This window comes from Phallusia mammillata, chromosome 7 (assembly GCF_965637545.1).
Source record: "Phallusia mammillata chromosome 7, kaPhaMamm4.hap1.1, whole genome shotgun sequence".
Lineage (NCBI taxonomy): Eukaryota > Metazoa > Chordata > Ascidiacea > Phlebobranchia > Ascidiidae > Phallusia > Phallusia mammillata.
In genome coordinates, this window is record NC_137258.1 from 24,820,801 (window position 1) to 24,845,750 (window position 24,950).

General features: G+C 38.6%; 3 protein-coding genes across 6 annotated transcripts; 1 reads left to right on the forward strand and 2 right to left on the reverse strand.

Annotated features, from left to right (window-relative positions):
• Positions 1–44: 44 nt before the first annotated feature.
• On the forward strand, positions 45–11,620 carry LOC145238312 (tubby-related protein 3-like). Of its 3 annotated transcripts, XM_080101442.1 has the most exons (15): positions 46–244; positions 307–351; positions 424–499; positions 674–851; positions 1,027–1,218; positions 1,584–1,703; positions 3,077–3,219; positions 6,957–7,055; positions 7,371–7,472; positions 7,770–7,872; positions 8,873–9,021; positions 9,089–9,163; positions 9,504–9,591; positions 9,656–9,739; positions 10,849–11,620. In XM_080101442.1, the coding sequence occupies exons 1-15, from the start codon at positions 225–227 to the stop codon at positions 10,980–10,982; spliced, it is 1,608 nt and encodes a 535-aa protein (XP_079957568.1). In that variant the 5' UTR covers positions 46–224; the 3' UTR covers positions 10,983–11,620. The 3 variants fall into 3 exon arrangements, with proteins under 3 accessions (XP_079957569.1, XP_079957568.1, XP_079957571.1); XM_080101443.1 differs by lacking the exon at positions 307–351 and having other exon boundaries at positions 45–244; XM_080101445.1 differs by lacking the exon at positions 1,584–1,703 and having other exon boundaries at positions 55–244.
• A 729-nt stretch (positions 11,621–12,349) lies between these two features.
• LOC145239192 (uncharacterized) lies at positions 12,350–14,713 on the reverse strand. The gene is made up of 2 exons (XM_080102476.1): positions 14,558–14,713; positions 12,350–12,736 (listed from the first exon to the last, which is right to left on the reverse strand). The coding sequence occupies exons 1-2, from the start codon at positions 14,696–14,698 to the stop codon at positions 12,434–12,436; spliced, it is 444 nt and encodes a 147-aa protein (XP_079958602.1). The 5' UTR covers positions 14,699–14,713; the 3' UTR covers positions 12,350–12,433.
• A 3,347-nt stretch (positions 14,714–18,060) lies between these two features.
• Positions 18,061–21,851, reverse strand: LOC145239563 (SH3 domain-binding protein 5-like). Of its 2 annotated transcripts, none has more exons than XM_080102918.1 (8): positions 21,603–21,851; positions 21,351–21,542; positions 21,004–21,191; positions 20,144–20,294; positions 19,854–20,079; positions 19,434–19,553; positions 19,158–19,295; positions 18,061–18,751 (listed from the first exon to the last, which is right to left on the reverse strand). In XM_080102918.1, the coding sequence occupies exons 1-8, from the start codon at positions 21,660–21,662 to the stop codon at positions 18,588–18,590; spliced, it is 1,239 nt and encodes a 412-aa protein (XP_079959044.1). In that variant the 5' UTR covers positions 21,663–21,851; the 3' UTR covers positions 18,061–18,587. The 2 variants fall into 2 exon arrangements, with proteins under 2 accessions (XP_079959044.1, XP_079959043.1); XM_080102917.1 differs by having other exon boundaries at positions 18,061–18,754.
• Between the last annotated feature and the right edge of the window lie 3,099 nt (positions 21,852–24,950).

Consider the following 24,950-nt stretch of genomic DNA (forward strand, 5'->3'; position numbering starts at 1 on the left):
TGCTTGGCAGATGATCAGGTTTACGTCTCAATACAATTACATGTTGCGTATTAAACTAGCGGAAGTCTAATGTAGTCACTAGAAAGGGACATTAGATTTGATTTTGCTTGTTTGAATAGTTTTGTGTATAGGATTTGGTATAAAATACAGTATTAGGGAATACAAATTTTGATTGACGACAGAGGACAATTTTCGGAAGTGGTACTTGTCAAAAAACTATCGAAATGTATACAGGATTGGAAAGGTATGAAAAATGTGTAATGTTATCTGGTAAAGGTATTCATATATTTCTTTAAATTTTAAAAGAAAAACCACAACAGACAAGTGGAACAATCATACCGCTCCTGGGAGGTATACCACCTGACTTCGTAGAGTTTAACCTGCTCTGATTTTAATTCTGATATGTTTTTGTTTTTATTTAAGTGTTCCTGATGATGAAGAAATCTCCAAGTCTGCCGTCAGCATTCGAAGCATTAGAGAACAAAAAATTGAAAGACAAGTAAGTATATTGTTTTGAAAATTTGTTTGTTAACCATTTGTTCTGGTTAAATCATGCTGCTATGTTTTGTTTTACTAAGCGCAATAAACCCAATTCCACTTTGCCAAGTAATACATTACAATTTTACAAGAAAAAGTAAATGTGTCAAACTTTAAAAGTTGTTATGTTGACTAGAAACACAGAGAAGAGCAGCGACAAAGACGCAAAAAGCAGGAGCCAGCAATAATGGTGGCGACAGATCCACCAAGAGGTGGTTCCGCTGGCAAATCGAGACCATCTACTGCCTCTAGAAGAGAAGAATCACTGCCGCTGGTTGGAGGCAGTCACAACAGTAACAACAAATACAATCATGGTTAGTTTAAACCTGGCGTCAGAAACATGAATGTTTATGGCACATTATGAGTGTTCCCAGTAATTTGACTTATTTTGAAATCATGTAATATTGAGTTTGATTAGTCAGTGCAAATGTGTTCGTTGTTATTGTTATACTACCAATGTTATACTAACAGCCATGTTTATTTGTTAAGCCACTTACATCAATCCAGCTCTGGAGAATGATGACCAATCAGTAACAACGATAAAAGTTGCCCCCAGCAACAACCCAATCAGCTCTGTACCGGATAAACCTCCAGTGATGCAGGAATACTCCAGTTCTGATGATGGGGTTGATTCTATGCCACCAAAAAGGTCTGACACGGAAAGAAGAATGGCTGAGCAAGGTAAAACTTGTCGAATAGAGGTGTTACATCGGTTACGTGACATTTTCAGCCTTTAATAACATAGTTGTATTTATACATGCCTATTTAAGTCATTTACCAAAACATACATATTTATATCATAATATCTCACATATATATCTTTTATACACACAAAATTTAATTGTGCATGTAAAGATTCTCATAATGGCTGTTGTCTGCACTAAAAATACAATTTGTTTGTGTGGCAAATACAGTTTTCAGTAACATTTAGAACAAACATTTTTCTTAATAAAATGTCAACGACTTCCTGTATTGCTTCCCTAAACCACTGGGCTATGTAACAGACTTTTTTTCTTTGTCTGTTCTATTTGTTGCTGGCAAATCAGATAAGGCTTCAGGAAAACACAAAACTTTGAAGAAAAAGTTGTCATTGTTCAGTATTCACGGTAAAAAGGAAGAATCACCAGTTACACCAAAATGTTGGGAAACTCCTGTAGAAGTTATTGGTAAAAACATGTGATTGACGGAACATAGAATTTATGTTTAGTTTCCATTCATGTCCAGCATCAGTTTATTGTGGTAGAATGTTCATCAACATTTTGATGGAAGTTTTTGATGTTTACATTAGTTGTTGGGTGGCTGTTGGTTGTGAAGGTCCTGGGCAATAATTTAGTCTTCAAAATCAGTCTGATTTTTTTCTTATTTAGATCTGAAAACTTTAAAGTTTGAACCCACAAAAGCTCAGTGCCCAAATATGGAATATATATTCATTGCACTTTGTCAGTTCCTGTTGGAAAACATTCCCAACATAATCTGTTGTTTATCTGGAACAATAAACATGTGAATTGTTCATTCACTTGTATAGTGTTTCAGTTTGAGTGTACGTGTCTGACTTAATGGAAAATGCCCATTTACCTCATTAACTTGTGTTTTATTTGGAGAAAGATTTTCTGTCTGTTGAATGGTCAATAAGCAAAGATGTTTTTTGCAAATCAACGTTTTTTATTGGCATTGAAAAAATGCTCTCTAGGTTTTCCAAATGTATATGGTTACTACCACTATAAATATTGTATGTTTGTTTGTTTGTCTTGGTAAACAGATCATGGTACCTGTGCACATAGTTGTAGAAACTGTTTTTTCAATATTTTTGTGCCGAATTGTAGTGACGCAGTTTGCTGGGGGTTGACTGCATGAAGTTGGTTGCAATATCTGCTTTAAGCTGTCCATGAAATACAGAAGAATAGTTTTCATGACTCAACACTTTCTAGTTGTTTTGCTTCAACGCACAGCAGCACATGCAACTCAATTTTCTGCTTGGGTTGCGACGCACCCTTCACAAATATGTTAGGTTTCAATCAAACCTGCTACAACATTGTAACGATAATAGAAATAATAAAAGCAGAACCATTGACATTTCAGTGACCGATAAATTTATGATCTTGAATTCCACCATTATTGTGTAGAATTAGCCAAACATGTGTTTGTATTTGTTGACAAGTAGATATTTTTGTTTGTGCAACTGTTGTCAAAGTGATATCATTGCAGTATTTGAAAACATATTGTGTCAAAAGGTTTAGTAGAAAACAGTGATATTAGTTGTTACAATATAATCATGAACATTACTGCCAATGTACAGGTGTATATAGAATACATCGTGCAGACGTTTTCACAATCTCTGCTGTCATCATCAGTGCAGGTTGTCAATTAAGCTGTAGAACATTGTATATAAAGCATATCAGTACTTTGGCAGTAATGTTTATGATTAAACTACTTTTCAAGTCTGTGTATAGTGTTCCTAGGTGTTACAACTTTTGTGAGTTCAGTTTTACATGCATTTGTTGCTGTAGAATTTAAGCTTTAAACAATTTTTCTTTCTTAGGAATCCAACAAAGTATTGATTATGACCGGGATTCTGAAGAGGAAGACATAGAAGGTGGAATGATGCCTGTTGGCCCGCGACCGTCCACTGCCCGACCAAACACAGCCAACAGAAGGCCACCATCTGCAACAAAGAACTTCGATGTAAGTAAATATTTCATGTTGTAATTGTTGTGGCTCTCTATTGTATGACCCGTATGAATAATAGATTTACCTTGTAACAATGTAATTATGCGCATGAATGTTAGGCCATAAACAGGTTGTTTCCATACTGTTGGGCTCACATATGGTACAGAGGCACTTAAACTATACTCTTGCCTCATTGTCTGTTCTTATTCAAAAAGGCACTATAAACGTTTTTTATTGTCTTAAACAGGAACTTTCACTTATTTAATTTAAACTTAATTTTACAAACACTGATCACCCAACAACTTTATAACATGTAGGTTGGCTTTAGTAATCTCAGACTAATTAGGATCTATATTTCCAATTTGTATTATCAGCCCCAGCGTTTATGTAAATCACAGACTTGTATTTGAACATTTTTGGTAAACACGAGTGCCACGGCCTCTTGACATTTCACCGTTCCACTTGTTAAGGGCTCTTAGACTTTTGCTCCTGAGCGTAAACGTTTACTCAGTGCCATATCTGTTCCTAATTATAAAAAGTTTTTTGTAATATATTTTGTGTAATGACAGAAAGTTGATATGTTATACAAAACTTTCATAGTTTGTTATACTTTAAAATGTGTGACAGCATTTTTAAGCTAATGATTTGATAAAGGGCAAAAAAGTTGGTTGGAATTCTGCCCTGCCACCAGCTTCATTAAACGGTGGAAACCTTTTTGAAACGACAAGAGCTAGTGGTAAAATTATGTCCCCTGTTCCTACAACGGTTTCGAACGATCGATCAAAGTTATTATCAACTGAGTCGGGGGCAGATGATGTCTTTATCACTGCTGATGTTTTTTCACCAATTTCCCAAGTTTTCGAGCAACTGCCCGGTAGTCCGTCCACTCCGCTACCACCAGACCCAACTCTTAATCGAAGTGTAAGACCAGCAGTGCCTCTAGTGGAGGGTTTTATGCATTGACTTGCAGTTTGACAATCAAACTTAAAATAGTTGTGGAGTTGCCTGTGAAATTTTTGAATTACAATTGCTTGGAGTGCTGGGTAAAGTTTCCGAATCACAGGATTGGCATATTTTTGTGATTGTGTGGTTAGTAGTTTTGATTCTGTGCAAAAAACTAATCAGATTTACTGAAATTTGTCATTGAATTCTTTTTGAAAACTTGACAAACCTTTGGTTGTCAAAACTGTATGTATTTATGGGTGATATTGGATAAATAATTTGATGTCAGTTTTATATGGTTGAGGGCAGAAATAGAGTAAATATGTCAATTAGTTTTGAGAGAAAGTGAGATAAAGCTTCCATTATTTAAACTCTAAGTACCACTTAAAGTGGCCAGAAAGAAGTTTTTGTGTTTTATATTAAGGAGGAAACGATAGCTGCCCCAGAAAAGCTGGCAGACATGGAGCTTTTAGATTTAGATGATGACGAAATTCCTGATGATAAGATAAACACGTGTTCGAAAAGTTTTACCAAGTCAGATAAAACAGGGAGTAGAACTGTTTTGAGGGAAAATTGGACTTGTGCAAGTTACCAATTGTCAGACGAGGAAGGACAGAGTTTGTGTGATGAAACTACAACCATTGAAAACCTGGATGGGTAAAAACCTTTAAAAAATATTTTGCCTGCAGAAAATGTAATGGCATGCTGTAATGTGAAGAGCTTAGAAACCAGTTACAGCTTGTAGGTATAGTTGGCTTCATGATTACTGTTGTAGCAAATATTCTAGATGAAAACTTCCATACTTCCCACTGTTTGTAGAAAACTTGGTAACTCAAGAAACGATTATGTGTTATCCACGCCCATTGTTACGTATTCGGCCAAACCTTGTCCCTATTGTTATGCAACAATGCGACAACAGTGATGTCACAAACACGTGCGCGTTCCTTTCTAAAATTGTTCAATTTTGTTACGGTCCTCGGCCTACAGTTTTGAGGTTGTTTGTTTTTTAAGCCACAAAAAGAATAGTTTTGCTTTAATGTTTGTTTTTGTTGTTTAACTTGGGTCGTTTTGCCGACAGACTCACCTTGCTCCAGTGTAATCTTCAAACGTGGGTGTTCGGCAAACGTGTAAAAGCGGAAACAGCTTAATATGTGTTTTTTTACAATTAGTTAAACAATCCTACCCAAGGTCAGCAAGTGACATTGAACACAAATCTTAGCGAGACACAATGCGTTTGATATACAAAGGCCAACAATCAATGTGTTCTTTAAACACAATGCGGCCTGTTACGTCACAGTCGTATTTTAAAGGGAACTGATGACAAAGCGAGCTGTTTGTTAAATCGATTTTGTGTACATTACATGTCTTGCGCATATAGAGCCACTGCATGCCACAGTATAACACGAAACACACGAGCTCCTAGTATGTTCAGCTGTGTTAAAAACCGTTTAATAAAGCCTGCATATTCGCGTTGTCGCGTTTTGATAATCAGCTTTCGCTAACTATCGATTGTTACGTCACATTTGTCCAATGGGGCATGAACGCCGACATATGTTGGATTAAAACCTGATCTGCTTGTCGTTGTATAAGCACTGTTACGTCACTGATACAACTGTGACGTAACTGATACATCTGTGACATACACATAAAACGTATGAAACACGTTAGTGAAACCAAATTAAGAGCTTGTTTTTGTGAGCTTTGGGTTTTAGTAAACTTTTCCACGTTACCACGGCTTTCCCATCGATTTAAGCGGTCATCAAATGTTGTGCTTGAATTTTGAACAAACTTATAAATTTTAACTCTTCAAATCAGATTCGATCCCGGTCCCAGAGTGAGTCAGGAGCCTTGCAAAGTTGCGGCGAGATCCCCACCTAGCGGTCAGTATGTAGTTGAAAGTGAATGCCGAGATTTAAGTCACCAAGCCGACCCAGTGCTGGATGCGATTAAAAACCTCCAGCAACTTCTCACAAAGACTCAGGCTCGGGCACTCGCAAGCAACAAGTGTTCACAAGTTGTCCTACACATGCAGAACCGGATCCTACTAGAACAGAAGTTTACCACAGACTCTCCCGCAGCCTATGAACCGAATAGTGAGGAGGAATTGCGAGATTGGCAGAATATTTCAGACATTTGCGCTTATCTGAGTGGTTTGGTTTTACAATGCCAGTTGAGCACGAACAAAAGTGCGTGTGAGCGCCACCCACTGGTGAATCCAAGTTATCGAGCAGCAACTTCCGTCGTTCAATCGATCCTCCAATGTGACGTAACAATCTCACAACTTCTACTTGCCATTGATGTTGTTTTGAAACAATACGGTTTAGAATCGATTAATTGTTCCCAGCTCGCGACGGAAAAAGGCAAAAATCGCCTCGTGCAAGAAGAATCGCGACAGCATAGGAAGGTAACTTAATTAGGTTTGATCGAACGGGCAGGAAATAAAATCTCATCCCGTGCCGAGCTCATATGAGATTTCGAGAGGCAGAGCAGTTGCATTTGAGCCTGTATAGTCAGTGACAGTGTGTTTAACCGGGTACCAAAGGTTGGAATAATTGTTGACTTTGCCATTTGCTGTTCGACCCCATCAGCTGTAACACAGTTTGCTTAAAACTAACATTGATTTGTTTGTTGCTAGGTGCTGATTGTGTTACTTGACAACCGTTACTGTGTGTTAATTATTGTCGACAGTTTGACACCAAGTTGGTCGCTGATGTTTGTACTTCGATATTTAGCTTTCAATTCAGTATTTAACCACTTAACCCTTGTGTGAGTTTAAGTGCTTAAATTTTAACCAATCAAATCTTGGTCAGGTGACCGAGGATCGACCAATGAGCAGCGGAGGGCGGAGTCAAGTTCCAGGAATGGATCTTGATGATCTGGAGTCATTTTGTTTACAGCCCGCTCCACAGGTAAGCCATATCCACTCAATCACTACATTTCGTATATTGTTGCAGCGCAGGGTAATGTTTTGAAGTGGATGTGAATTACCCTCGCACATCTCTATCTTGTTTTCCGTAATTGTTTTATTTGTATTTTTCTTTTGTGAAACGCCTAACACTTAAGCACTGCTTTTCTTATGTTTTTGCATCGCTGAGTAATATGTTTTGGGTGAATGTAAATTTAAAGCATCCCACATATACTTTCTCCGTTAATTTTTGGATTCGCATGTTTCTATGGTGAGACGTTTAACCCTAACCCTACGTGTTGTTGTTTTTCAAATCCAGGGTTACACTATAAAGTGCAAGATATCACGTGACAAGAAGGGATTGGATCGTCACGCTTATCCAACATATTATCTTCACTACGAGCGGGACGACGGGAAGAAGGTAATACACCAACTGATGTTAATATAAACAGAACCCGTTAGCACAGTGAAAACTTAGATAATTCCCAGTCATAGCAAAGTAACATGTCCGATAAACTGTCAATGTGAACAAGCAATAATGGTATAGTGTGCGGTCGTAAATATTATAATTTAAGGGCGTTGGCAGAGTTAGTGGTTAAAATTTCCATCCAACCCACACTCGGGCACACAAATGTGAATCAGCACATTCTGAAACTTAAAAACTGATTTTCTCAGGGCTTTACAATTCAGATTGAACTTTCACCTACTTTTTCTGCAGACCTTTATTTTAGCTGGCAGGAAACGGAAACGAAGCAAAACGTCCAACTATCTCATTTCTGTTGACGCAACCGACCTGTCCAGAGGCGGGGAATCGTTTATAGGTGAGAATGTTGTACTTGCTGGGCTGGGTTTAATACCAGGGGTGTCAGTTAATTGGCTGTTTCATACATTGTCCCTGCGTGACCTCTTTGTGTTTTGCGAGATCTATAATTTAGGCGGAATTTTGCAGTTCAGTTTTCTACACTTGTATCACGCAGACTGTAACAAGACGTTTCGAACGTTTGTCCCAGTAAATAACTCGTCCGAAGTTAAGAACAGGGCAGCCATGTTTGTGACGCGATTTGTTTGTCATCCAGAAACGAAAGTCGTCTCAAGTTACGTAATATGTTGAGCAAGCATCGTAAAGTGATCGGGGCTACACGGGAAAGTTAGTGGGCGAATTTATAACCTCTTCCTGCGGTGGTTTACGTGTACGCGATATTACTTTCCTTGGAATTGTGACGAAACAATAGCTGCGCGTGATTCTGCTCTTGTTTGACTGTTCCATTGTTATTTTCACCATGGCAACAAACAGATGACAATGACACAGCGTAATCAGGTTCAATTTTATTGTGATGTCACAAAGGCTTACTCGAATTCGCGCAGTAGCCATTATTATATTGTCTCATGCTTTTACACCAACCGCGTACATAATATTCCTGTTTCACAAACCTGAAATTGCCATCTCTTAAATATTCATGCTCGTCCTCGTCACTTTGCCTTCCCCTCATCCGCCAACCATCACTAATTTATGATTTCTCGAATTTCATCCAATTCTCGTAATGAAATTTTCCCGCTTCCCACACACAAAACCTTTTCAATTATTGATGTCACAATGGCGTCTGTTCGGACGCTATCTGCTGTCACGTGTTTCTGACGTCACATTCAGGGTTTCCAAAGCAAATAAAACTCGAAATAGCGATAGTAAACGATGTCGCTCCTAAAATAAACACTTTATTGTCGCGTCACAAGACGACGTGAAGTCACATGATGTAATCAACCGCCTAAATGAACCGTTTGTTTGGTCATAAAGCACGTTTGTGACGTACTATTTTTGTCCAGGTAAACTTCGTTCGAACATCATGGGAACGAAATTCACGGTTTACGACCAAGGCATAAAGTGGGGAAACCCCGGAATCGCCACCGACCGGAGCAATTTGCGCGAGGAATTGGCGTCGATCTGCTACGAGACTAATGTTCTCGGTTTCAAGGTCGGTCAAGGGCGAATATGATTTCACGTTTTATGAGTGCAGGTTTGAAATGTTGTGGTATTTACAGGGTCCACGCAAAATGACTGTGATTATTCCTGGCATGGATATGTCTCATGAAAGAGTCCGGTTCAAACCAAACCACGTGAGTATTTCTTATCATTCACATACAGTTCCACCTCCCGTAAGTGTATGCATGCTTGGTTATAAGTCCACAACTCATCACGCAAGTATATGGCGTCAAGAAAACTCTTTCAACCCGTTTACAAACAAATCCTTGGTATAAAAACGGCCAGTCATAAACCGTACAACTAATAGGCTTTTCTCTACACACCCAGTCGTCAAAACGTGGTAATTGGATATAAACTTAAAATCGGGGTATTTATACCAGCGTTCATAACACAAAACCGACTCATTGCACTGTTATGTAAAAATTTCCCCAACAAATCCTCTTTGTGTGATGTTTTTGTAAATCACTTTTTCAGGATCGTGAAACGATTTTGTCTCGATGGCAAAACAAGAATATGGAAAATTTAATCGAACTTTCAAACAAGACGCCGGTTTGGAACGAAGGTGAAAAACTTTTTCCACATTTCATTTGAATTTTGTTGAGATTTTAAACCTTTATTTTTAACAGAAACCCAATCTTATGTTCTAAACTTCCGAGGCCGAGTCACCCAAGCTTCGGTTAAAAACTTTCAAATCGTCCATCAAAGTGACCGTGAGTTGAATTGTTGTGATTTCAGATTCAGAATATTTTGTCGCTAGTCACCTGCAACGTTTGGTTGTCGAACGAGCTTTGTCCAGTAAACCATGACAATATATAGGAAAATTACTGCAATGGTCAAATAGCTGGTGGGGAAATGCCACCATATGGCCAAGTTAAAAGCGGGTTTCAACGAAGCTTCTACAACTTTTTTTGCCGCGCTATTTTGTTGTAAACTTGTTTAAATAACGCCAACTAATTCTATTGTCGTGTGTGTTACTTATTCTCCAAACAAGGCTAAATGAAAATTTTGTCATAATATTAAATATAACTTCTTGTGTCTCTAAAGATCTGAAAGCAGTTGCTGCCAGGAATAATATTATCTTTATAGAGGCAATTGTATGTTTGCACCGAAGGCTAAAAAGTGCCCGCTTATGGCAATTGTATGTTTGCACCGAAGGCTAAAAAGTGCCCTTTCAGATCTTCAGACACACAAGAAGTTACATTTAAGCTTATTATGCAGCGCTAATAACCACAGCGATTGTTGAAACAACTGAACTGGAGTCAATCCACTAAATTCAAAGCCCTGTTCAATTTCGTTCAAACTAACTTGATGCTATGTGTCCGTTAATAAATCTGTGATTGTCACAGATACACAAAGTTGTTGAAATTCGCCACGAAATGTTGCCTAATGACGTAATTTGGTCATGTGATCCCACTTGTTACGTTAAAGTGTCATTATGAGTTTGACGAGCCATTGTGTTAACTGAAGTGCGCCACCCCTGATTACTAAATCCCTGCACAAGAGCGAGGAACTTTGTCAATAAACCCGCGAAATTCTACAGAGTTTTCGATCAATGTGACGCAGCTTAGAGAATTTGTTGCCAAGCAAGCTTTGTTAAAATGTTTAAAATTGCTTCATCCAGTTTTGTTTCCGTCAGTAACTTTCACAGCCCACGAAATAAACGCTGCGGTTGACTGCACATAACGGGCTGAGAAACCCACTTAAGAAAATCGTGGTTCAAAGTTTGAATGAAATTCCGATGCCAAAATACTTTTTGGCGGACTCTACCTGACTATCGCTGTTTGTTATTCTTTGTAACAATGCACTGTTTGTTTCACAGCGGAATACATTGTGATGCAATTTGGTCGCGTTGCCGAGGATGTTTTCACCGTGGATTACAACTACCCGATGAACGCCGTTCAAGCTTTTGCAATCGCTCTGTCCAGTTTTGATAGCAAACTTGCTTGTGAATAAAAACACGTTTGCCCAACCAAGTTTGATTTCAAAAATCATTCAAACCCGCCAAAATTTTACTCGTAGTTTTACATTGCGCTAATTTATTTCAACTTTGCCTGATATTTTTCCGGATTTTTAGCGAATATTCGAATGAAATAGATTTTATGTTTTGATGTTTTGTTACAAAGTTGAACTGAATGTTGTAAAATGTTGAATGTTGTGTCAGTTCCGTCAAATCTGTTCAAATTAGACCCTCAGTAGGGGATTCCCCACATCTTCAGTATTCAACGAAGTTCCCCCAACTTTGCCCCCCCCCCCCTAATATCACGTGACATTCCAGACTCTACGAAGCCATTTTTGTTTCTTTTTTATATTTTTCACAACCACGAAGTTTGCTCGCGGTCCCACATAAGTATTGTTACGTCATGTCTCGTGGTTGTGACGTCATAAACGCAATTGTATTGTGTTATTCAGCCCCTCCCCCTCTTCGATCATATACGTCATAACCCGGTGCTTTGCATTCCCTCGTCGATTTATTTTTGATACGCCGTGTAAGTACTCCCGCGCGCACTTGCCCGGTTACCATAGTTACCATGTGTTTTTACGTTGTCGCGTTGCAAATATAAATATTGTTGAAATATCGCCGAACCCGAAAATGTTGGCTGCTTGTTTTGCGTCCGCTAGGTGGTGCTTCAGAGCTGTTTATGTGCAGAGACCTTGAACTGAATCCAACTTGTGAGTTCCAATGTAATGTTTCAGTTCATCCTGCAAATCAACGAGGCAGCCAAGCATTATTTGATATTTGATGCAAGGAATCATGGTCTTACGTAAAACCATGTGGAAGAAGTTTGGAGAAACCCATGTTTTACCTGTAACTCCGCGCGTTTGACATCAGATAAATCTTATAGTTTCACAACTTGACGTCCCGTTTTTACGACCCAACAACCAAATGTAAACCTGCAAAGTGACCCGTAAATTGAGTTCGACCTTCATGAACGAGGGAACGCCGCGCAGATGATAACTGTATAAATCGAACTGAGTTTTACTGTGATCCTGAAATGTTTTGCTCGATCGGACAGAATTCAGAAACTCCTTTCATTGGAAACGCGCTTTGTTTGGCATTTGTGTTTTTAAGCTGCTTCACTCGACCACATACAACTGGAGATTGTTAGTTTGCTTGCTTGTGGTCGAATATGTCACTTGAGGGCGTACAACATATGTTTTGTGTGACAACTGGTGGTTGAATGACTGCATTTCCACCTCTACCATATGATTCCACCTAATCTAGGCTAACATGAACTGTCCGTCGCCCGCACTAAACCTACATGAAGGTTGCAACTGGGATAAGCACGCCCTGTGGCAAGATTCGATACAGAAACCTAGAATACGCGATCATGACGAATTTTATTGAATATGACAAACACGCAACAATCACACTTGTGACATCATAAACACTTCACACGTCACTACTATCCGCGTTTCCCGATCAACGATAGAAGGTTTTGATTCTGACGTAACTGGTTGATGAAATCGCGATTCGCGTTCTGCAGCGCGATCTGGTGCGAGAGGTCAAGCGAAGTTGTGATCCGTTTCCCCGCCATTCCCTCGCGCCGGTTCACGGGTATTTCCCAGTCCGGGTACACGTCATCACTCCACGTGCTCCGGTCCAACTCGAACCGGGATTCGGGTCGCTCGTTGGACCCGGATCGGAGCCGGTTCGACAGCAAAAAGTGACGTAGAAGGACTTCCGGTGATCTAATGGGAGAAGTTTTCTGGGTATAGAAATCACAATTGGTTTCATGAATCGTTGTGGGAATTCCATCAAATATTTTATTTTCAAAACAAAATTAATTGTTTTCGGTTCGCAGAAAAACCTTAAAATGCTTCAAGATTAATAGATTTACAACAAAACATGAATCCTAATGTATTCGATTGGAGATGGCAGGATTTTGTTTAAAGCGTGTTTCAGTCGCAAAGTAAGTAAACTATATTTTTTGGCGTAAACGTTTTCCTCATGTGTTCATCTATTTACAAAATATTCATTTACTATTAAGTCGTTTGGAATATCAAGGAATTTCTAATTGTTCAAATTAAAACCCAACCCCCCAAAAAGAAAAAAATGTTTCAATGGATGTAACAATGTCCCACTATTACGTCACTCTGTACCCTCTGTCGTCATGCCAACCAAATATAGATCGCGCAAAACTGTATGTGAACTTAATTTGTCATCTGACTCACACCGTTCCATGTAATGGCCGCCAAATTTACCCGTTGGAATGTTGCCCAAATGTACTTTGGCTGCGGTCAATCAACTTTGGCGCGCCTTCGCCGAATTGACACTTACATCTTAATCACACGGAAGCTAACATTTCGAAGAATTACTTTTTTGTATAATTTTGTGGTTTTTTCCTTTATTTTTCAACTTGTAGGTTTCTCCAAACAACGAAATTCATGAATCATCGCGTTTGGATCGAATATTCCAATAAGGGTTAGTAGTGTTGCAACAAATTTACCACTCAAAATATTGTTTAATTTTTATATTTATCGTTAGAAGGTGTCACATTAAATTGTCATTGTACAACACCGAGTGTCTTTAGTTTAATTGAACGACACGTCGTTGCAACAATGATGTACAAAAAAGTTGAAATTAGGTTTAAGAAAGTTACACCGCGAGCTGCAAAATCGATTAAAAGTCACGTGGCCATTGGTTATCAAACTGACACGTGGCCGGTTGCCGTAGCAACCATCATAAGGTCAGCGCTCGAGCCGTCAAAATTTGACCCTGAACATGCGAAATTGATTGAAACCTCATTAATATTTCACGTCGAAATTCGGAGCCTGTTTTTGCTGCACGAATTATTGATGGCAAATCTCCATGGCGGGCAAACCTACGACCGATCGCATTTACATCATTTACACCGGTTTAAGCCTAAGAGCTTATTTTGTTGGCCTCGTTTCAAATGTGACAGACGACGCCAAAAATCGTCAACCCCGCTGTACTCGAAATACAAGCTTGCTGCTTACCCACTTAATACATGTAATGCATTTAAATGTTTCTCCTTTAACGGAAATACGCAAGATGTTGGGAATTAAATTATGTCTGATGGGCCAATATAGGGTCAAATCGGTTTTATCCGGTTTCGCTAAAATGGATTCGATCCGAAACCGAATATTCGATCGAATCCTTGGTGACGCCGCGCGAAGTTTTGTTATTCCCTTATGTCGAGATCCCGTATGTTTTGCTGCCACCCGAACAGTAGTGTTGCCACAACATAAAAAAAATTATGATCTGCATTCGTTGCCGGCCTGCAAATGAATTACTGATCTTTTTATGAAGCGGACAACACATTAGTGTCAGTTTAAAAAAATCGGCATTAAAAAAGGCATAAAATACGTTTTTGTTGTCAAAAATAAATCGTTGGGTTTCGGCTGAATCCAAACATATTGTGGGACCGAAACAGAATTTTGGTAAAAAAACTACGGATTCATTTGTTTTTTTCAACCCTAAGCCCTGGTATTAAATTGTGGGAAATAAAAAATCGGGTTTAAAACAACATAGGATCAGTTAAAGTAAAATTTTTTCACAATATTACCTCATCCCTGTTTGTCCGAGTTTTCCCCCACAATGTAAGTAAATCAGCTGGTGAACTAAATGGCGAGTCGTTCCTGCCACCAACAGGCGCACCAGAGCATCCACATAGAAACAATACGACTAATAACATTAAACTAATCATCGTTTTAATACTTTACTTTCCTGTGAGCAAAATAAAAGTTATTGGAGTTCCTTGTATATAGAAATTGATACAGATCTTAATATACTCTTTATTTTAGCATCTTATATTATTCTATAATAAGGTTTTGTGTTGGTTCTACCACAAAAGTCATATTTTTCAACCTGTTCTGTTACAAAAAGTCCATTGACAGTAACCAGTAATGCTAACCGGTTCGCTGATCTCATAACATTTCGTGAGACGGTTCTATAGAACCGGTGCGAACCGGCTGAATCCCACCACTGGTTTTGTGTCTAAATTGAACAAAACGAAAATAATTTAATCAGTGTTTTTTACAGGTTTGTGGAATTAATTAAATATTTACAGCGCCCAACTGGCAAAATATCGTATGTCTCTATTTAATCCTGATCAACTAATTTCGTTTGTTTAGCTGCTTTGATGAAAGCGATAAATATTAGCTCACAATAAATTATTCACGTCAGCTTATTGATCACATTATGACGACATAGTTAGGTATAATGACGTCCCTCTAGACACCAGGGGTGAAAATTTTCCGACCTTCATTAATTCACACTTTTTAGCGGAAATATAAATCAAACTCATTACTCACCTAATATATCATGTAGTTTTGACAGAGTAAAACGAAAATAGCCTAAATATTTGGTTGTTTTAATTTTAACTGAATCTTCGCCAAAAGTCCAACGAACATTTTATTGTTTGTCTGTAATATTCACTTTATACGCACAACAATAAAAACTATATTTACACAAATTAAAAATATTTTGAAAAAACTCTTTTGGAGACAAAAATTACTCCCGTGTTTTCTCAACAAACTAAGTCAAAACTGTTGCAAAACAAACAAATGAACAAGTCTAGATTCTTTTTAAACTGATTTGTTTGTTTTTTGCCACAGTTTTTGCGAATTTTGAGTAAACTTATCTTGCTAGCATGCGTGCGTAGTAGTATGAGAAATAGAATGTCAATGCTTTTTTATATTCCTACCAATATAAGTCACGGTTTAGAACAACGACCTGCCGTCTATTAATTTACGACTGCACCGACATCATATTCTTTACTTCTTTCTATTAAAAACTTCCTCGAATATAGTTCTTTTACTGAAACATCGATACAAAGTTTGCGCCCTAAACTTGAACGCTTTCACGTTTATATGCAAAGTTTTTTCGTCAGTTTGTAACAAAACCTCAACGTGACGTAAATGTAGGTCATTTTGAAGGTCAGGGACATGCAAGTTATTTCGCCGATACAGGATCACACCCGTGACCTTCAGTAGCACAAGGAACACAGATCAGGGTGAAAATACCCCGCTTGACCTTGAGAAGGTCATTCGACCGCCGAGTTAATCCTCACGTACATTACGCAAAGTTTTCCGCCAAGATAATTCTAACACGTTCTGACGCAAGCAACGTTTCAACGAGTCCAGGGTAAAACCTAATTACGCAAAACAACATCATCTGTGATATTTCGTCTGCGTCATTTTGCTTGTTACAAAAATGATTCACATAATTTTAAACTGAAAGTGAAAACAATTTTTCAATTCAAGTTTAAACCTAAATGAAGCGGGCAAAGTGTTTAAAAACCGACTGTATCTAAATTTTATGTTTGCCCCCTTTGTGGTACAAAGCATTTACAAACTCGCTACAGCGACTGTTTTGAAATAAAGGCTGTTTATAAGTCTATTTGTAAAAAATAAATTGTATCAAGTAGTTTCTTAATTGACTTTGTTACAAATATGCCACTTATCGAAGCTGTAAGTTTGAATTATAAGTATTTTCTAAAAGAAATTTCTCGAGTGCGGTAAAAGGGTAAAAGATTAAGAACCACTGCATTAAAGCAACCGAACTTCACAATTGATGTGCTCTTTTAGATCGTAAACTGTATTAACTTGACAAGAAATAGAAAGCATAAAAAATACGCGATGTGCGTTATATTGCAAAAGTTATTTTTCGAGCCTAAAAAAAAACTCACCGCAATTTACTCGTTTGTTAATTATTAGATTTTAATTTGCCGTTGAACACATTTCAACCATTCTGGTTTATTTGTTAAATGATTTTGAAGCTTACGTAGAGTTTTTCTCGCAGACAGTGCACAAAACCCGTGTAATGCTAAAATTGAAAACTATGTATCCACCATTTACGTTTTCACAATCTCTACAATACTACAGACATTATTATTAACATTCACAAATTATAATTTTGTTAACAAATCATTCTTAAAAAAAGTTCCTAACTAAGATTTTTGCCCCAAATCCAGTAAAATAGCCACCATTAATTGACACGATTTCCAAAGCGCAACAACAGTAATCACTAAATTATTTAACTTCGGCCAAAATGCCTCGAAGTCCCCACATGCACTAACCATGCTGTAAATATGTTTTTCCAAAACAAAGTAAAACTGAATTTTATTTATTTCAACCTGAAATTTATATGCACGCTGCCCTTTCCACTAACAACTAACTCTCCCACCCTCCTTTTTATCCAACATCTCGCGTAGCAACACTATGACGTCACTATTGTTATCGACCACCTGACAAGCTCATTATGACATAGGTGACCTATACACAATAGGGGACTTGAAAAAGTTTGAAGATCAAATTTACATTTTTTTGTTTCTAATTTTAAACTTTTATTTTCCACAAAATCAAGTGTTGCTTTGCTTGTTTTTTTGTTTTGTTTTTTACTTTTAAATTTGGCGAAGCACAATTTTGTTTCCCAAGTAATTTATTGTATAGTATAATTTGACTTTTCTAATAAACACAATAAAATATTCTGCAGCAATTGAACAGGTGTACAAGATTTAAGTTTTCCACGATCCACTGAAAAAAACACGAAGTTTTGATCAAACTTTATTTAAATGAAGTGGCCGACTTGTTAAATAATAAACTTCCATTAAAAACCATCAGGCGTCAACCCTGATCCGCAAAAACGCAAGCCGTCATCCCGATAAACCTATTACGCCGGTTTCATCCACTTTTGTCCGAAATAGACGTCACGCGCTAAAGACAAATTACCACGCAATTATTTAAACCGCGCGGGCGGCTCGACAGCTCGATTGTGACGTCACAATGTGTCAAGCGCGCGAAGTTATCGCTACAGCCGATCGGGAGTTTTTCAAGGAACACTTCAATCTTGTGTTTCAATTATGCATAGAAGTTAGACCTGGAGATAAGTGAATGTTCCATCTGTGGAAGTTGACGCTTGGTGGCAGGCGAGAATAAAAATCAGAGCGAATTAGTCTTGTTTTATTTTTGGTCAATTTCAATTAAATCGCTTTGCATAAAATTTCGGTCCTGGTTCGAACACGAGTTTGGAATTTATTTACAGACAAATAAAAAAGGATGCTTTCAGTTTCGATGCTTGTTGTGAATTTTATTTTGCACTTTCAACCAAGGATCCCAGCGATATTTCTTTTGGCAGCAATATTTCTGCACACATGTCACATTATTAAACTTAAATACAACAATTTGTAAGGCATTTTGTGATTTATTATTTTTCGAAATGTTACTTGATAAAATCCAAAGCTTTCCTAACGAACATTTGATTGTCAGTGTTTGGCGAAGTTTAAACCTGCAACATTAACGCGGAGAATTGAAATTGCTACAATTGTAAAACGGAGGTGAAGTATCAACAATTGCAACAGACGCTTTCAAAAACAATAAAAATGTAAAAAGTTACATATGTTTTTGCCTGGTCAGTATAAACGACCCCTGCCTCCCCCCATCACACACCCCCACACACAAACCCCAGGCCGAATTACCCCTCGAAAGGGCGCGACCATTGTAACAATGACCCATTGCACTTTTTTCCCCATTTGCACACTGCCTACATACAAATAATACTGACAATAATATTTCTACAAAATAATCCACTAAACTTTAACACAAATCTTCAAATATGTCGTATTCGTTTTCAGCTTTCGTCGTTTCATCTCCGGTCACGTGACTGCTGATGCCGTGCAGGTTGTCATAGGTGCGATCACGTGATTCGTTCGACTCCAGTGATTCCTGGTTAGTGAGTGGTAACGTGAACACGTGGTCGTCTTCTGTGGAAGAAACAAAGTTGTCAGTGGAGTAAAAGTTATATTGTCTCCGAAGTCGGTTTCATTCCGCATTTTAAATAATTTGTAACTGGAATTTGTATCTCGAAGGAAAAATTTGTAGCTCAAAGGGAAAAATGGTTAAGACAAGATATAGCTTAGCTGCAATATTCGTACTAAATGAAGATCTTAACGAACAGGATCCCAAAGTACTGTCATTTTTTGGCGGGGGTCTAACCTACTATTTTTTTGTTATTTATATATTTGTAATTTTTGCACGATATTTGTTTTCACGGGTTCGAACCCAGGACGATAAATCTGGGGGGTAAATCCCGATCAGGTGCTCCACTGTGTGTTGGAAATTTTTGAGAAATGTTATGCGGAAAAATTCGCACAAAACATCGAAAACCTTTTATCGTGGGCGAAAGTTTGTTTCTTCTTGTTTCGTCATCGACTGACGCACTGCTTATCTGACGTCGGTAGTGACGTAGTTTACGGGAGGAATGACGTCGAGGTTGTGATGACGTAGTTGATGACGTTGTGGCGCCTGTCAGTAAATTTTACAAAAAGTTTTAACAATTTGTTTTGATTTGTGTATTTTTTGGCAATAACAAAAAGTCAGGGCATAATGTAACTTTGCCCCTTGATGTTCTGCAATAGAAATTTTACAAAACACGCGACTCACTGCTGCCGCTAGCGTCGCTTTCTTCCCAGTCTGATCCGGAGCAACTCGCGCCATCGTCACTTTCCAAGGTTTCATCGAAATCAAAATCCTTTAAATCTTCTTCAAGGTCATCCAGGTCATCTGCAATAATGACATATCAAGTTATAGAGCTCTTCTGCCAATTGTATTTTCATATCAACATTTCGACGTCCTACAAAGGTCGTCTTCATCAGGATAAAAAACACTGAATGCTAGTGCAGTGCATGATAAACAAAGGAAAAAGAATTAAACGAAAGCACATCACAACGTATAGGACGTCGAAACGTCGGAGTAAAAATAAAATAGCCAGAATAGCTCTTTATGCCAGGCAGCAACAGCTTAAATAATGACATGTCGCACCAAAAGTTTGACAAAAAAATTGTTGACAAAAACTTTGTCCACCGTAAGATTTTGGACCAATCAGGTCAAGTTCGGTGGAAATGACGTCATCTTCCGATCCGTCGATGTTGTGGTCACGTGGTCCTAGTAAACTCCGCAAGTGGGCGTCCAACTTCCGCTTCTCGTGGATTTCCGTGGAAATTTTTTCCAGGTTCTTCAAAGCGGTCTTGTAGCGCCCTTTAGCGGATTCTATTTGTCGTTGCAGATTGTCCACGCATTGGCGCTGTTTCTGCAAATCAGACAACTTGTTAAGTTGGACTATATGAAATCTAAACATGAATCAAGCTTTCAACCTGTAGTTTTGTTTCGAGAATTTCTTTTGTGTCGAAGTAAGGTTTCGTTTTACTCGTCGATCTTTTGTGTTTCAACCGAATTCTCTCCGCTTTCTTTGAGAGGAATTCGTATCTTTTCGTCGCTTGAGCGTGAAGACGTTCACTCCGGGTTCTGAAAAAAGTTGAAATTAAACCACTCTGTCCATTTCGCTTGTTGCGGCCAGTTGTGTGATCAACTGCATTGTTATTAGTTTGTGTGTATAGTCCATAGGTTTGTGCGCAAATTGGGACTTGGCTTTAACAGTTGCAGGCAATGTCTTCAAGGGTAGGTGCGAAAAACGACTCCAGGACATTGAAAGTGCATTGCCTAGCACAGGGGTCCGCAAATACTTTTTGGCGCGACCCAAAAAAAATTGCTCTAAATACTCGCGACCCAAGCATCAAGTCTGTGGAAAATACTAATCAACTAAATATCAATATTAAGACTGCTATTATGCTATTGTCAGTTTCTATTTTCATTTAAAACAGTAAGTAAACGAACGTATTTATTCTAACAAATGAGAACTGTGGGCTCTGTGTTGAGTACACAGCTAATCAGAAAACGCATGCATGCATAGGTGCGCTTAACTTTTTGCATTGTTACATAGACTGTACGTCACAGTTACGTAGTCATACGTAACAATGCAATAATGATTAAAAGGTTGAAAAAACCTAAATTCATTAATACTGTAGATGCGATGCTTGTATTCATGGGAAATTTAAAATATTTCGCGACCCAGACTGGAAGGTCTCGCGACCCAAATTTGCGGACCCCTGGCCTAGCAAGTGGTTTCCATTAAACGCTGATTGAAAATTGAAATCTGCTACAATAAGTTTCCAACCTGTCAGTTTCGGCCTCCATGAAACGGATCGTCTGCAAGTTCAACATTTCCTGCCACGCAGTGTCCACTTTATGTTCACCAAACTCCGACAACCTCTGTTCGGCCAACGATATCGTTTCTCTAGCGGCCCTGTAAATTCCGTTCGATTTGTGGAAGTTGTGGACTGCCCGCAAGAGGGCGGCATTGGCCTGCAAACAATTGAACCAGTAAGAAAATATCACCTGCAGCGGGATTTCCCACTGACAATTGCTACAAAGTAGAAATTAAAATCTTATGCGTTTCCGTGCGAAATATTTCTGAATCCGTTTGACCTTTCATCTAAGGTCAACAATTGTGACGTCACAAACCTGTTTTGCTTCCTTCATTGCGTCATAATAGGGTCGCGCGCGTTCAATTGCTTTTCCATATTTGTTGCTCAGCTTTGCGAGTTCTTGCGTTGCTTCGCTGAGCAGAGCTTTAAATTTTGACCTCTCATCGGATAATTTCGTTTCAAGGTCATTGATTTCGCTCGTTGATTGGTTGAGCGCGTCCAGCTCATCCTATATAACATAAAACGTTAAATTTACATGAACAGATGTGAGAAGTGTATGTGACCTCACCTTGACCCGTGGATCGACGACGTCATCACTTCCTTCATCGACGTCATTTCCGGTGTCCATATCCGTGAACTTTGATCTCGAGTTCAACCGACAATTATGTTGAAGGAGATGTTTCGTGCCAACAGGTAATTATTACAAACTTCTCGAAGTTGGGTTTACCAAGTAACAATTTCACCAAGTTGTCGAAATTATTTAGCAGCTGTGCTCAAAACTTTACATTAATCCTGTATTCCTTTGAAACACTTAAAATTTGAGATAAATCCTCCTATCTTTGTTAGTAACATAAACTTGTGTTTCAGAGTAGTTTGCCAAATCTCTGATCTGCTTTATAACAACTCGCTGGTCTGCATGAACGCTTCATGGCTGATCCCAGTTATGAATTCATGTTCATCTTAATTGCTCAATCATATTTCGCTTATTTCAACGATCCAGTGAAACCTGTTTGACCCTAGTATGTTTGTGAAACTAAATTGTGCTAAGTATCAAACTGGCAAATGCATCAAGAAACGCAGACAAATCAAGTTTCCACTTTTCAACAAATTCATGGGATATAATCAATAAACTTGGCGACGATGAATAATGTATTGGATTTCACAACAGACAGGCAATGATGCAAACACGATAAATGACGTATTGGTTTGTTGAGATGTCAAAACAAGTAGTGAGCTGTGACAATCTTAATTTCACCATGTAGCTATTGAACTACAAAACCTATTCCACCAACAACCAACATTAAAGCGCCAACGTTTTCGACACAAAGTGGGTTTCCTACCGAGCTTCATGCAGTCAACCATGACGTCGAAGCGAAAAGTTTTTAAACAGTAAAACGTTCGCTTCTTAACAGAAAATACAACGTCTGTGACTTAATAGTTTTCCATATTTGAAATAATATTAAAAAACTTCATTTTAAAAACTTAATTGATTATTTTGCACAAAACCTACACGAAATCCGGTATAAACTCGATCGGTTCAAACCAGCTAACAGCGCGTACATCGCGGCTTATTCTAGAATGCCGATTGTCACAAAGTTCTGCAATTCCGAAACAAGTCAACAATTTGCCAATGAATAACTTCGGTACCAGCCGCCTGACAATGCAATCGAACACCGCAATTGTGACGTCACAATATCCGTCGTTAATCGAGCGTGTCGCGCGTTCCATTGTACGTCACAGACACTAGTTAATGCAATCGCAACTTTACACGATAGTTGTTCCTTTGTATCGACATTTTATCGCGCTGTGCACATTGTGACGTTTACAATCAAGTTCGCTATGCTTGGCTGCACAACCGCGCATCGACGCGATTCGGTTGTTCAAATTATTCCATTAAAACCGTCTCTCATTAACCAATCAAGTTTTTCCACAAACAAATTAGGTCACATAGAATTGATTTGGAATCAAGCCACTTGAGAATGTTCTGGTTTAATTACCAATCTACGGTTCGCGGTCAATCAGTTGAATTGCTGATGTTTTGACGACATCAGCCAAGCAGGTATCGGGATTTTGAAAACTTCTAATCCATTGTTTGTCGTTTTTAATCCTTCACTTGAACGTCGCTTCAAACCCCCCGTGATTCCCACACATCGCTATTAGACAGCTCTTAATTGAACGAGCTCGTTTCAAGGTCGTTTCACCTTGACATCAGGGTTTGAAGGTCAAATATGCGCGAGTTTTAAATCTGCAAGCGAAACAATCGGATTTGTCGAAACAATCGTCACCGACTAAGATAATATCAGTCTGTGATATCATAGAGCGTAGTACGATAATGTTATTGTTAATTTGTTACGTCACGTTTTAAAGCGGGTTGGCGAACCAACTTTGTGCAGTCAACTTTGTCAAAGATTTTTATTTAATTTCTCCCAGCTAGTTCTTCTATTGACTTTTGTTTTAGTCGCGTTCGCATTAAACGTGATTGAAACGTCATAAAGAGCGAACAATGCAAAACAGTGCGTAATTGTCAGTTGTGGAACAAGTGTAGGGTGTGTTTGTGATCCTGGGTGTTGAGGAGGTTGTAGACACTTATAGAGGTGCTGCTTATAACTACCCAGGATGTACACGTGCTTCTGTCAAGGTCATACACGCAATTAGAGGTCACTACTTGTTGTTTTACTCCTTTTATAGCAGCCCTGGGACCTTAATTACCCGCTTGCCTGAAGTGGAGAGTCTCCCGATGGAAGAAGGCGACGTTGCGACCAACTTCCATCCCCGCAAGTTTAATGATTGGCTGGAAAATCTCGGTTGCGACCTTAAATGTTTTCAACAAGAAAACAGTTTTAACTGAAGTGTAGTTTGGAACGTTACATTTACTTTCTACGTCGGATATTGACTTGGGCAGAATTAATACGGTGACCTGTTTGTGTTTATCAGTTTACAATCAAAACGGTATTAAGCAGCAGTGAAGGCGAGGCAAAATGTCAATTTGTAGTTTAGTTAAGATAGAAATTAAGCATTATCGAGGTTATATTGTAGAAATATTGTAGATTGCGTATAGTCGTTGTGTCACTCTACCAGTTTGTTTGCGCGGATTTAACTATTTTTATTGCAAATTTATGGAAAGAACAATTTTATGAATAGTTTAACTCAAAAAGATGATTTAAGATCACCAACATGACTCTTAGCTGCGCGTTTCTAATTGCCCACGTTTTGCAAAAAAACTGAGTTGAAAATAACACACGTCGTCTCTAATAGGTTTTGTCCAGACGTGGGTGGATCGGTTTAAACGAAAGCGGATCGTAACCACCGGTTCGGGCAGCGGTTAAGTTATATTGCTGTAAGCTGGCAAGGTTTATGACTCTGATGGTTTCATTAACAACTTAAAGATGTTACGACTTCCACACAAGCCATAGTAAAAATTTAAAAAACTTTAGGGAGATTTAAAGTTGAGGGTGTTTGAGATTTTTTGTTTGAGATGAAAAAAATACTACACAGGAGATGTAACTTCGCCAGGCCCTGATGTTGTGTTTCAACCTCTTGTCTTTGTTTCCGAGTTGGCCACAGGTTTCATTGGAAGCTTGAATACAGTAAGTGTGTGAAGTGAAAACTTGTAAGGTTTGAACTTGGCTGCGTTTGTTTGGGACACTTACGGCAAAAGTAACACAGCAGGTGTAGCTGAGTCCAGGCCCAGAAGCTCTGTTGCAGTTTTTCGCCTTTGTTTCCGACATGGATTCATTGTTACTTGGAAGCAACTTGAATTTCGTGTCGTGATTCAGATTAACGTCACACGGCTTAACTCGACTCGCCCAGTTGTAATTATCAGTTCGCGCAGATTCGGCGCATAGCTGGAGGATTTACCCAAACGTTGCCTTCAGCACAGCTCGTCTACTCCTGTCCGTTAGACTGTAACATGAAG

Bases quoted from the DNA above. Each gene is read 5' to 3' on its own strand.
- LOC145238312 (XM_080101442.1), top strand. From the start codon at position 225: ATGTATACAGGATTGGAAAG. The intron at 9,022-9,088 runs GTCGGTCAAGGG...TGGTATTTACAG, and splicing joins CTAATGTTCTCGGTTTCAAG to GGTCCACGCAAAATGACTGT. The intron at 9,164-9,503 runs GTGAGTATTTCT...TCACTTTTTCAG, and splicing joins TCCGGTTCAAACCAAACCAC to GATCGTGAAACGATTTTGTC.
- LOC145239192 (XM_080102476.1), bottom strand. From the start codon at position 14,698: ATGATTAGTTTAATGTTATTAGTCGTATTGTTTCTATGTGGATGCTCT. The intron at 12,737-14,557 runs GTAATATTGTGA...TTCTATACCCAG, and splicing joins CTCGGACAAACAGGGATGAG to AAAACTTCTCCCATTAGATC.
- LOC145239563 (XM_080102917.1), bottom strand. From the start codon at position 21,662: ATGGACACCGGAAATGACGTCGATGAAGGAAGTGATGACGTCGTCGAT. The intron at 20,080-20,143 runs GTTGAAAGCTTG...TCTGATTTGCAG, and splicing joins TTCTCGAAACAAAACTACAG to AAACAGCGCCAATGCGTGGA. The intron at 19,554-19,853 runs GTGGACAAAGTT...TCATTATTGCAG, and splicing joins GATTGGTCCAAAATCTTACG to ATGACCTGGATGACCTTGAA.